Raw genomic sequence first — 11,990 nt, 5'->3', positions numbered from 1 at the left:
TTGAGATCGCATAGCTATTCACTATCTTGAAACTGGACTTAGAAGAAGAGGTTGAGCAAGTATGAAGGCTATATCTTGCTTAGAGAGCAGTGGTTGATGCATTGCCATGTGTTGATTGCGCTCCAAACCCAGGACGTATATATAAACATAGTAAATATGCTTATAGGCTAGGAAGGCCTTCTTATCTTTCTCCCTCTTTTGAAAATCTAAACAAGTGCATGTAGGATCTTCTCGTATATGGACATCATAGCATTCACTAGTAAGAAGACGAAAAACCACATGATTGTGTGACACCATTTCTTTTTCCTCTATCAATGTTGCACTTAGACTCTCGGCTGCAGCCAAGCATTTTTCAGCTTCTTTTGAGATTCCATGCCTCCATTTTTTACTCCTCTTACATGATGAAGGAGTGGTTATACATTCACCCTCTCTTGGCACTATTACACACCGTAGTGGAAAACCTGCCTTTGAAAGGCCTGCATACTCCTCCTTTGAAATCATGGTACCAAGTTGAATTGGCCATTGTGATTGACTTGTTTGTCAACATTCCAAGTGTGTTCAACATTGTGATTACAAAACCACATCCATTGAGCAAATGTTTTTCCATCGTATGTGCGCTCTGACCAAAATGATGGTGCGACCAACCCAGGACTTCGACTCTCAATTACATTCATACATTTTTTTCCTTTTTCTCTTCCAAAGCATTTTCTACGACAATGAATTGGCATGCGCCTAAGGGCCCACATTGACCTGTGTATATCCTCTTCCAAAATTTGAGCTGCACTGTCCACACCACCACCATCACCATCTTTATTACCAATGCTATGATATTTTTTACTTTCATTGTAAGTTGGTCCTTCTTCTTCGATAAAAGTTTCCTGCAATCTAGCTTAGTTATCCACAGTCACATTGTTCATATTTGTGAAGTTAATTTTTTGTGGTCGTCCGCGTTGGCAGCGATCTCGTGACTCCATGATATACCGTGGTCGGTGTGAGCTATTGCCAATGTTTGACCTCTTCTTTCTTTGCACATTGAACTTGGAAGTTAGTTTCGTTATCATTCATTCCATGCAGCACATGAGTCACCGTAGCCGGGGTTGGAGTCAACCTTGATTGTGCTCTATTCAAGAGAGAGTGTATGTCTGGTCCAGTACCTATGTATCGTCCAGTCAAGTATCCCAACTGCTTTGCACATTGAAGATAGGAGTTGATGACATCTGTAACACAAGCATCATACAATGTGATCTTTTGTTTTCCTCCCTCTCCAGAAAGCCAACTTGCATGTATACTCTCCAATAAGTTTGTAGTAGGGATAGCAGCACGATCCCATGGGCTCAAGTCATCCTGAAAGATTAGAAAAATGAGTTCACAACATTAGCTCACAATATTTACTAAATAATTGTGAGATTTATACCCAAAAAAAAACTCACATTTATGGAAATGCCCCCCCAATGTGAGATTCTATCTTCCCACCAGGAGAACCAATTTTTCAAAGGCACCATATTCTCTATTGGAACACCATTATCATACCACCATCTCTTTATTGACCTAGCTTGCATTTGTGCTTCCAACAAAGTGTTACTTGTTCGCCATTTTTCACACAAAGAAATATGCTCCATTTGTTTTTCATTTGGAATGAGTGCTCTTGTTTTCTTTTGGAGACTTTGCTCCCAATGGAACAAGCATGATCTTTCACGACCGTCCATTAGATTGTCTGCTCCTCCATTGTAGACTGCTCAAATAGCATTCCAATTGGCACCTGCCTCATTTGCCATAAACCAAGTGAAATTTGCAATTGAATATCCATTCTCAACCATAACAGAATTGAGACTTTTCCAAAATAATATTTGTGACTGTGTATCTTCCTCCTTGGTCTCACATATTGCAATAACCATCAAGCTCTTCATGCTGAGGCAAAAAGTATGCATGGTAAGACGTATTAGTCAATGATTAAATTATCACTTTTATATACATCTAGAAATTTATCACCTTGGGTCATAAACTGAGCATGACATGGTTGACCATCCTTCAACACGATGCGTATAGTCAAAATGGACCCAAGCATTATGCAGATCTCCTTGACCAGCACGATCCATGCGTCTTATTAAATCAACTCCTGAACGAGGACCTTTGGTGGAAATCTTAAAAACAAAACATTTATCATGAAGTCCTCCTTGGCCAAGAAAACGACTCCCATGAAAAAATTGGGAACAAACATTTTTTCTTCAGTAAGAGAATATTGTCAAATCCATCGCCCACTACCACTGACCCTTGTTGTTTTTCTGAAGCAATGATACTCTTTAATCTGTTATGCATTAGAAAAAAGAATTTTAAGTACTATACTGATAAATATTAACAAAAATAATGTATCCTTACCTTTGGTTTTGCACAAGTGGCATCATCTCTTCTAGAAAGTTTTGAAGTTCTGCATCTCCCATAGAATGTCCCTTGTCAAGAATGAGTGAATCCATTAGAATTTGACGAGCCACAAGAATTTGAATTTTTCGAGGACCACTAGATCTATCAATCTTCAACACTGTTTGGACTAGTCCTTGGATTTTTTCTATGGCAGCACGAGATGTACCTTTCTGCGCATCATGCTCATGGTGGCCTACATGCACTACCAATCTTGACATGTTGCAATCCCCTGGAAAAACGTAGTAAATTATGCATGGACATATAGCTTGAAAAGTGACAATCTTGCCGCAATAATGACATGTAATCTTTGTCGTGTCTTCCTGAGCAAGGTAACCTTTTCCTATTGGTTTATCTAAATATCCATGAAAATATGCATTATTGAATTCTTTATTGTTTAAATAGTACTGACAAACATTTCTATGACATTCCAAGGAGCCCAAACAATAACTCATCCGAACTGGACACCCAATGGACATGTTGGTTGTTTGGGGGCGCGCCCATGTATGTCCATCAAATTTCTGCTCCATGCCACTCATTGACTTACATTTGCCAAAAGTTGATGGAAGTTCAAACACAACATTCCCGTTGTATTCTCTAGTAGTTCTTCCACTTTCACAGGCCCATGAGATTGTTTCATTAGGTCTTTCAATCGGTGAGATGTTGAAAAGGATAATATCCAATCCACCACACTTTTTACCTTTTTTGACAGTTTCTCATCACCTCTGTTGCTATCGAGGACAATATAATTCTCTTGTTGTTTTTGCAAATTTGTGTGCAAGTCTCCTTGGGTTGGTAGCTTGATAGCTTCAGAATAGAAAGCGCTTATATTCAGTAATTTTGTATCCTCTGAGTCTTCCACATCATTGGTTTCCTTCTCTGTATGCACCATAGCATATCTTTTTGATAAAGAAGCATCAAGAATGAAATGCTGATGGCCCTCCATATCAAAGTGAGATGGTGTTTCAACAAGGGTGACTTCAAATCCAAACTGTATTAGTGCATTCAATGTTTGAAATTGTTTGTGAGGTGGTACTAAACTTTGCAAGAAATATGCTCTAAGGAGGAGCTTTCCATCTCTAAGTTGAACCTCTCGTTCAAGTTCTTGATCACCTATTGTCTAGGTGATGATGGATGCTCTTTCATCCATGCTAACAACGTGGAGAAGACAGAGAGAAATAAGCAGTTAGTAAGGAGGTCAATATATGGAGACAAACGTGGAAAAATGGTTTTTAAGTCAGTTTTTATGCAAGTGGCGTAATTGTTCATTATTATATTTTTTATTTTAAAAAAAACATTAACATTTCAAGACATTTTTCCTTTTATATGTGGGCAAAAAAAACCCACAGTCGAGATTGTTAAGTGGTGGTTACAGAGCTCACCTCCTTATGAGTGGTGTATAAAGAAATCACAATTTTCGATAATATTTGGAACAAATCTCAAGTTTTTTAGTTAATAAGTTCATCTTCTAATGAGTCAGAGTAGGTGAAAAGATAGTTTATTTTAAGCGTATGAAATTGTAAAAATCCCCCTTGAATTTTGAACACCGAAAATTTTAGATTTTAAAATGTCGATGATTTGCCCTTATTTTCACCGATTAGGTGCATTGTTCGGGAAAAGTGTGCCTCAGCTTAGCCTTGAGCCGGTTGCAAAATCAAAGTAGCCGGTTGAGGGGAGTGCAAAAAGGAGAAATTTCCGCTTGAAATACATGGAAAATAGTGTAATTTTGCAAAAACACTGGCTAGTACTGTAAAATTACCGGTTCATATTTGTCTTGGAGGGATTTTTGTATGTTTGTGAAAATGTTTTTCCCTGAACACTGTGAGTAGGTGAAATGACAGTGTATTTTAAGCGTATGAAATTGTAAAAATCCCCCTTGGATTTTGAACACCGAAAATTTTAGATTTTAAAATGTCGATGATTTGCCCTTATTTTCACCGATTAGGTGCAGTGTTCGGGAAAAGTGTGCCTAAGCTTAGCCTTGAGCCGGTTGCAAAATCAAAGTAGCCGGTTGAGGGGAGTGCAAGAAGGAGAAAATTCCGCTTGAAATACATGGAAAATAATGTAATTTTGCAAAAACACTGGCTAGTAATGTAAAATTACCGGTTCAGATTTGTCTTGGAGGGATATTTGTATGTTTGTGAAAATGATTTTTCCCGAACACTGATTAGATGTAATGTATTTTTCTAGCCCGGATAATAGATGTAATTTTTAACTTAGGGCAACTTTTGTGTGCCCTGCTTTGCTTGCCTCTCCTGTTCGATGGACTTGCTGCATCTCTTGCGTGAAGCCGTGAAGCAAGGTACACTCTCCTCCTCCTCCCCCGCACCCATGCTCCCATAGCTCGGTAACCATCAGCGTGCGCGCTGACGGTTATCGAGCTGTGGGAGCATGGGTACGGGGGAGGAGGAGGAAAATCAAATGACCACAAACTACTCCTGCGTGAGCTCCCCAATCGTAAGCGCGCGCGCTGACGGTTGAGGAGCTTTAGTTTTTGCTTTTTTTTGAGTTACGATGTCAATTTTCTATGCAGCGGGCAGATTTACGCTCAGCAAAGGAGGCATTTGACAATCATTTGACAGGCGTGCATTCCATATCAGCGTTGGCATACGGCCTGGACAACGCGCAAGATGATAGGGTAGGTTGAGCGCAACTTTTCTGAGCTGTTGAAAGCGATGTGCTGCGAAAACCTGTGCAATTTTTTTGAGCTGTTGAAAGCGATGTGCTGCGTTCTAGGATCGTTTTGTGGACTGGATTTTCAGCCGCCTTTCTCTCCTTGCAAGTGCGTTTGTATGAAAAAATTGTGAACTGTTTTGTGGCTAAATCCCTGCTGCAAATGGTGTAAAGGGAGAGAGCCCACATTGGATAAGAACTAGGAGGCTATGGAGGAGGGGAGGTAAGAGGCTAGCTGCCTGCTGAACAGGCCTGCCGCAGCTCCATGGGGAGGGGGGTGAAGCTCGTGATGGCCATGAGGCATGGGAGGAGGGGGGAGAAGGGACTGGTTGAGGAGGGGGTTATCTTTCATTAGGGGTCATTGGGGGGTAGGTTAAAATAGAGAAGGTTATGGGGAGGAGGGTGATGATCATGAGGATGATTCTGCAGAAGGCTCAAGGGAGGAAGGGTCCTTGTATTAAGGGCATGATCACCAAAATGAGAAAAGGGAGAAGGGTGGTGATCAAGGTGGGGATGAGAAAGAAAGCTAGTAGAAGAGGAAGAGGATATCAAATCCGATGGACCCCCTACTCTTTGCCTGCTTGTAATCCTCTTGTTTTTCCTGCATCCCCCGCCGACCGGCACATTCCTCAATGCGCCCCCCTTTGTCCAATATCTCCGGTAGCTCTTGGTGGGAGCCCTTCTTATCCTTGCCAATTGACAACTCTGATGAGAGGATGCTCATCCAAGAGAACCATAGTAAAAACAAAAAATCGTTGTTTTCATATCATGCTACCTACTCGCCGGACGAGCCAAAAACTTTGTAAATGGTCTCGCCAAAAAACTTTGTAATGGTCTCTCCAAACCGTTCAGCAATGGCCCACAGTAGCTTACTTCCACCCTCCCATCCCCATCTGAATCACCAAAGTTACCACTACCAAACACAGGCTGTTCATCCCCCTTTTCGTCGGAATCCTCCTCGGGGGCCACCTCATTCAGATTGAAGCCTAATGGGCGGCTCTCTTTTGTGGCTAAATCCCTTTGTGGCTAAATCCCTGCTTTGTGAATTGTTTTGTGGCTAAATCCCTGCTCCTCGCGTGCCACCTCATTCAGATTGAAGCCTAATGGGCGGCTCTCTTGCCGCCATGTCGCTCCGCACGTACAAAGCCCTCATGTCGTTGCCATCCAGTGTTGGGAAAAAGTGTGCCTCAGCTTAGACTTGAGCCGGTTACAAAATCAAAGTAGCCGGTTGAGGGGAGTGCAAGAAGGAGAAAATTCCGCTTGAAATACATGGAAAATAGTGTAATTTTGCAAAAACACTGGCTAGTAATGTAAAATTACCGGTTCAGATTTGTCTTGGAGGGATTTTTGTATGTTTGTGAAAATGATTTTTCCCGAATACTAATGCCATCCACATGAAACACGTGGCTTTGCTCCACACATGCAAGTTGATGACATGACTGCTGATTGTTATTGGGATTAGTGCTGGTGCTGTTTGTATTAGTATTGCTTAAGCTAGTGTTGTTTGTGTTATCTGTGTTCATATTATTCTGAGGTCTGATGAATCTTGGCCTTCCTCCTAGTTGCTTTGCATCCTGTTCATTTGCACCTAGGATTCCTGCCTTTATCAACTCCCTATCTTGCATGGAAACCTGCAAATCACTTTACCATGAACCTTCTCATTAAAATAAGCATCTGAGCATTCAAACCTAGTAAGGCTAGTGTTATCACAGCTATGACATTAGCAGTTTGAAGGCTTGTTTTTTTTATTATTGCTTTCTCCTTCTTCGCTATTGGTCATGTCCGACGTTGTTGGTTTTTTGTGTAATAATATTAGCAATTTGGACTTGATTCATAGCCGGAGCGTCCTCACTTGCGGTTGCAGCTAGAGGATACAACATTGAGCACTGCAGCGGACAAATCCGACGAGCGGGCAGCAAATTTGGAGATCGGCATCTGGAGCAAATTTGGTACACTCTATCAAGTTCACACAAATTTAGGCCGGAGCTTTTCAAATGCAATGGAAGTTCAATTAAATGCGTGTTATTATGGTGTTTGGCATGAAATGTAGCGGCATTAACAAGTGGTGCAGATTTTAGCCATTGTTTGAATGATGATGATGATGTATAATGCTTTTTCAAATCTTTATTGATGTAGACATTTATGGCTCCCAAAAGACAAGGCAGCAAGTCAATCAAGAGAATGTTTGATTCTCCATGCATGACCTTGAGATCTGGTCTTTCCAAGAGAAGCATCCAATCGATCAAGAGGCATCTTCTCATGCAGTTGCTACTCGTAGTCCTCATTTCAAACGAGGGGGAAAGAGACATAGAAAATGCATCTTTGTTGATGATGAAGCTGTCGTGGAGGAAGGTTCTAACCATTTGGAGAGTGGGGATGATGTAAAAGGAGATGAGTCTCGAGAGCTGACAGTGGAGGTTGAAACAGGTGAGGATGTTGAAGATGAAGATTAAACAAAGTCTGATGGGATAGGTGAGGATGATGTGGCCCAACATTCTCGACACTTGGGAAAAAAAATCCCGTTGGGGATTATGAAGGATGTGTTAATTCAATTTTACTTAAAACGAAGAAGCAACCCTCCACTTATACCTCTATGTCGTTTGGTTGCTCATGAGGCTGTTCGAGTGGCTACAAATTCTACATCTTGGTTGATTCCTATTTTTGACAATGTTGCTTACTTGGATACAATGGATCTTTTTTGGTGTCGGCGGTGAAAGATTCCTTTGGATCTTACATGCCTGTCACTCCTCTTGTGGAAGGTAGTTGGGATCCTATTTGGCAAGCTAAGAGTGTTTCATTTGATAATCAGCTCAATAAGGAGTGGCAAGAGCTTCGAGGGCGCCTGTTTTTGGTATGGGATGGCAACCATCGGCTGAAAACATGGATGCGATGCATAAAAGAAGGTAAGAATTAACATCAATGCACTAATTGTTTGTTAGATTTAGTTGTACCTTCTTTTTTGGCTAATTTGGTGTTCTTTTGTCAAGTATGGCATGATAATGAGGAATATCATGTGAGTGTGAGATGCCAATTTTTGGAAGTAGAAAAAAAAAGATGCCGAACTATTAGTTGCTCTTGACACCACTAATGTGTAAGTTGTAAATTTGTGGTCTTTTTGTATTTCTAAATTAATCTCGCTTTGAACTATTATTTTTCATTTGTTTATATATTTATTGTAGCATTTCACGATCAACAGTGAAACCAAATCTTGGGCATGAGATATACATGTTTCAAAAATTTGGTATCGCCAATAAAGAGAGCATTCTTGCACGTCTCACTCAAGAGAACAGAAAGTGGGCTGAGATAGAGATGGCAGTTGAGAGTAGATTATATCAAGGAGTTCCTCCTTGATATAATTCTCCTTGTGTATTGATTTCTCAACTAGTTTGGAAGGTGAATTGTTGAATTGAGTATTAACTATATACATTTTTAAAGATTGTTTACGATTCATTCATTGAATGTAGTTGTGGTTATGTAGGATGATTTTAATGCATTTATTTCAAAGGAAACTGCAAAATTGAAATCTTTTGGATTAGATAAGGTGGAGTTTGAAAGGCGATTGCAAAAGGCAACTAAACAAGAAGAAGCTCGATTGAAGGATAGAGGTTATAAGTTTTTGACAATTGCCAACCCAGTTCATGGAGAGGAATTTTTTGAGTTGCTCTTTGATGTGAAGTGGGATTATCCATCCATGGTAAAAATCACACGAGACAAGTTAAATGCTTTGTGCTCCTCAAAACTACCTTCTGAAAGGTATCACACTTTTCAATACTTTTTTACTAGTTTTTTGTTTATGTTTTTAAATTCTAATGAAAATAGTGACATTAAAAGAGAGTTAAATTTCTCAGAGCGAAAAATTTCTACATGAATGGTATATGAATATACTTATATAAGATGGTGTTTAAGTTTTTGATATATTTTGGTCTTTAATGAAGGAAAAAATATATACTGGAGATGATGAGTCTTACAAAGGCCAAAGATCCAGTCTTTTCCCACTTTGGTGATGTGAAGCACTTTAGGGCTTACATTAGAAAAGAAGTTTATTGGGATCACATGCATGATGAAGCTTTGTTGATAATAAGAAGGTTGGAGGTTGAAGAGTTCAAATTGCCAGATGGATTTGAAGCTTTTTTCAAGGTTGTTTTCTAAACCGGTCACTTTTTTCTAATAAATGTGGATTTTATTGCATTGTTTTATGATTTGAATGACTACCATAGGTGCAATTAAGAAATCATGGCTTGCAAGCTTTTCTCAACTTTTAGAAGATATTAAAAGTGCAGGGGACTCCTCCAAAATTCCTGAGCTACAAGAGTCTTGTAAAAGGATTTTATACAGGTGAAATTTCATGAACCAACAATGTCTTTGGCTCTTATTGAAATTATTTTTCTCAAGAGATTAAATGTTGTTATGGTGTAGATGGATGTGTGAATGTGTTTTAAACGGTACACTTGCTACTATGCCTATGATTACTGAAGATTGGTCAAAGCTAGAGGATGAAAATACCATGTATCCCGGTTCTATGGTAGAGAAGGGTATTTCTATGTGGGAGTGTAGAATTTTCCCATGGTGGTTGGACTACCCTTTGGGGGTGATCCCAAAGCAAGAACTAGACTTACAAGCAAGTAAGTATAACACTTTTTCTTTTTACATCAAGTTTATTCTCATATTCAATTTCTTTATTCTCATATTATTACATTCTTCTATTATAATATTCAATTTTCCTATTATCATTCAAGTCCACCAGTCTTGAACTCGTTAGCATTTGATCTCGATCTCTCTCTCTCTCTCTCTCTCTCTCTCTCTCTCTCTCTCTCTCTCATGCATGAAAAAATGCACAAGAAAGTATGTTCTAGTTTTTTATAAATGACTTGAGTTTGTAAATGCTAAATTAATTTTCATTATATCATTAAATTTTTATTGTGGTAGAGTTTTTGGAAGAGAATAAAGACAAAGATAAAAAACAATCTGCTTCTTTAGAGCACTTAGAAGACATGGATCACAATCATGACTTGGCCATGGATGGGGGCTCACAAAGAACACAAGAAATAAATCACTCACTACCTCTTCAAAGAGAGCACCATAATCATGCGAGTGGGTCAAACATGGGTGAACACAACAAAACAACCTATCCATTAGGAGGGCTAAAGATTGACATGCCTAAAGAAAGCAATGAAAAAAGTGTTTCAATAGTGGTTGAGTCAATCATAAAGCGACCAAATTCATCAAGGCAACCAACCTCATGGAATACCGGTAAGTTTCTACTATTTAAATATTTATTTTTTGATAGTGCAAAACAATTCTATATTACTTGTAATTAAGATAATTTTTTAATGAAAAACTGTAGGCTTTCAATTTGTGACTGTGGTAGATGCTCTTCTAGTTGATATGGCTAATGTTGATGATTTTTCCATTCAAAGGTAAAAGAAAGGTTTTGTGGCTTGTGTTATCAACATCAATAGAATGTTCAAGGTGGATGGTGTACTAAGCAACAAACGTTTTGTGTGTAGCATTAAAAACATTTTGAGCAAAGTCTTGGCTTGTATCACCATTGTGGAGCACCTTGTTGTGAGGTGTTTCATCTTATCTTTGCCGATTTCCCTACTTCTTTGTTGGTTTAGGCCCAATTCAAGCAGGTTACTCAAAGTTTTTGTTTATGCTTTTTGTTTTGATCCATATCACTTGAGAAACTCATTCTAAACATCTTTTCAAAGGTGGATTAAGCAAAAAAATTCCACAATGGAATATATTCTTTCCTTCTCTTGTGCAAGGTGTGATGGATGTAGCAGAACCTTTCTTGGTAGATGAAGGTTTTTTCGTGACTCTATGTCTTGCACAACATATTGGAGAGATTATTACCCATGCTATAAAGACTGGATTACGACTTCATCGCACATGGACTCTCATGTGTAATGGGGGATATAGACACCCAGATACCCTTGAGGAGGTGAATCAAAATACCATGTTGTTGTGAAAGATTGCATTATTAACTTGATTTTGATTCAAGTGTGTACAATGTATGCTTATATGTAGGTGATTGATCTCACGGTGGGAGTTTTTTGTCGAGCGGACGTTGCTATACCCACATACAATAGGGAGGCAGGAGAGAAAGTCTCTCCTCGCATGTTTCTTGCATCACGAAGGTTTTTAATGGAGGAGCATCAAGAACGCACCATTGTTCTTGATATACCTATCAGAGGTGGAGCAGAGAGGTCACCTGACTTCTACAGGTGAGAAGATAATCATTTTAATGTAAATTGAGCTTTAATTTATAGTTGAAAAATGACTTACATATTTTAAATTTGCATGTGTAGATGGCTCCTGGCAACCTTCACGGATGACTCAGATTATGTACTAGATGTGTTTTCAGGATGTGGAGGTCTTGGCAAGGCATGTGGTGAGGTTTATCGATATTGTTTGTGCTTGGAGGGGGATGAAATAGTCTATGAGGAGTGTCTCAAAAAGGTGGTTTGTGGTCCATATGTGGAAAAGAGACTTTAGTATCACATCCATAGTTTTTTGAAACAATTATTGAACACACAATCTTTTTTTTTTTTCAAGAATGTTGACATAGGACATCTAGGGTTTTATTGTGCATGTTCTTGAAGTGATTTTAATTGCATTGCTTTTGTGAACTATCTACTCTTTCTAACATCCATATCAAACACTAATGTAGATACCTTGTTAAGCTTTGTTTTGAATACAGATTTCTTTGAATGCTCTCTCTCTCTCTCTAGACTAGCATATTTAAAGAGAGTAAGTCTGAATAAGGATTTCTTTGAATGCTCTCTCTCTCTCTCTCTCTCTAGACTAGCATATTTAAAGAGAGTAAGTCTAAATAAGGATTTCTTTGAATGCTCTCTCTCTCTCTCTCTCTCTCTCTCTCTCTCTCTCTCTCTCTCCCC

At 39.1% G+C, this 11,990-nt stretch overlaps 2 protein-coding genes and 1 pseudogene across 2 annotated transcripts; 2 read left to right on the top strand and 1 right to left on the bottom strand.

The window, feature by feature from the left end:
- Positions 1 to 5,173: 5,173 nt before the first annotated feature.
- Positions 5,174 to 7,023, bottom strand: LOC147446703 (uncharacterized; annotated as a pseudogene).
- Positions 7,024 to 10,079: 3,056 nt separating this feature from the next.
- On the top strand, positions 10,080 to 10,509 carry LOC147446702 (uncharacterized). The gene is made up of 2 exons (XM_086526287.1): positions 10,080 to 10,338; positions 10,433 to 10,509. Exons 1-2 carry the CDS (start codon positions 10,080 to 10,082, stop codon positions 10,507 to 10,509), a joined length of 336 nt encoding a protein of 111 aa, XP_086382413.1.
- Positions 10,510 to 11,235: 726 nt separating this feature from the next.
- On the top strand, positions 11,236 to 11,586 carry LOC147446701 (uncharacterized). Its single transcript, XM_086526286.1, has 2 exons — positions 11,236 to 11,315; positions 11,400 to 11,586. Exons 1-2 carry the CDS (start codon positions 11,236 to 11,238, stop codon positions 11,584 to 11,586), a joined length of 267 nt encoding a protein of 88 aa, XP_086382412.1.
- Positions 11,587 to 11,990: the final 404 nt, after the last annotated feature.

This window comes from Adiantum capillus-veneris, chromosome 12 (assembly GCF_014529385.1).
Source record: "Adiantum capillus-veneris isolate H3 chromosome 12, ASM1452938v2, whole genome shotgun sequence".
Classification (NCBI taxonomy): domain Eukaryota; kingdom Viridiplantae; phylum Streptophyta; class Polypodiopsida; order Polypodiales; family Pteridaceae; genus Adiantum; species Adiantum capillus-veneris.
Note: the sequence above shows the minus strand (reverse complement) of the source record. Positions and strands in the feature narration are given on the sequence as shown.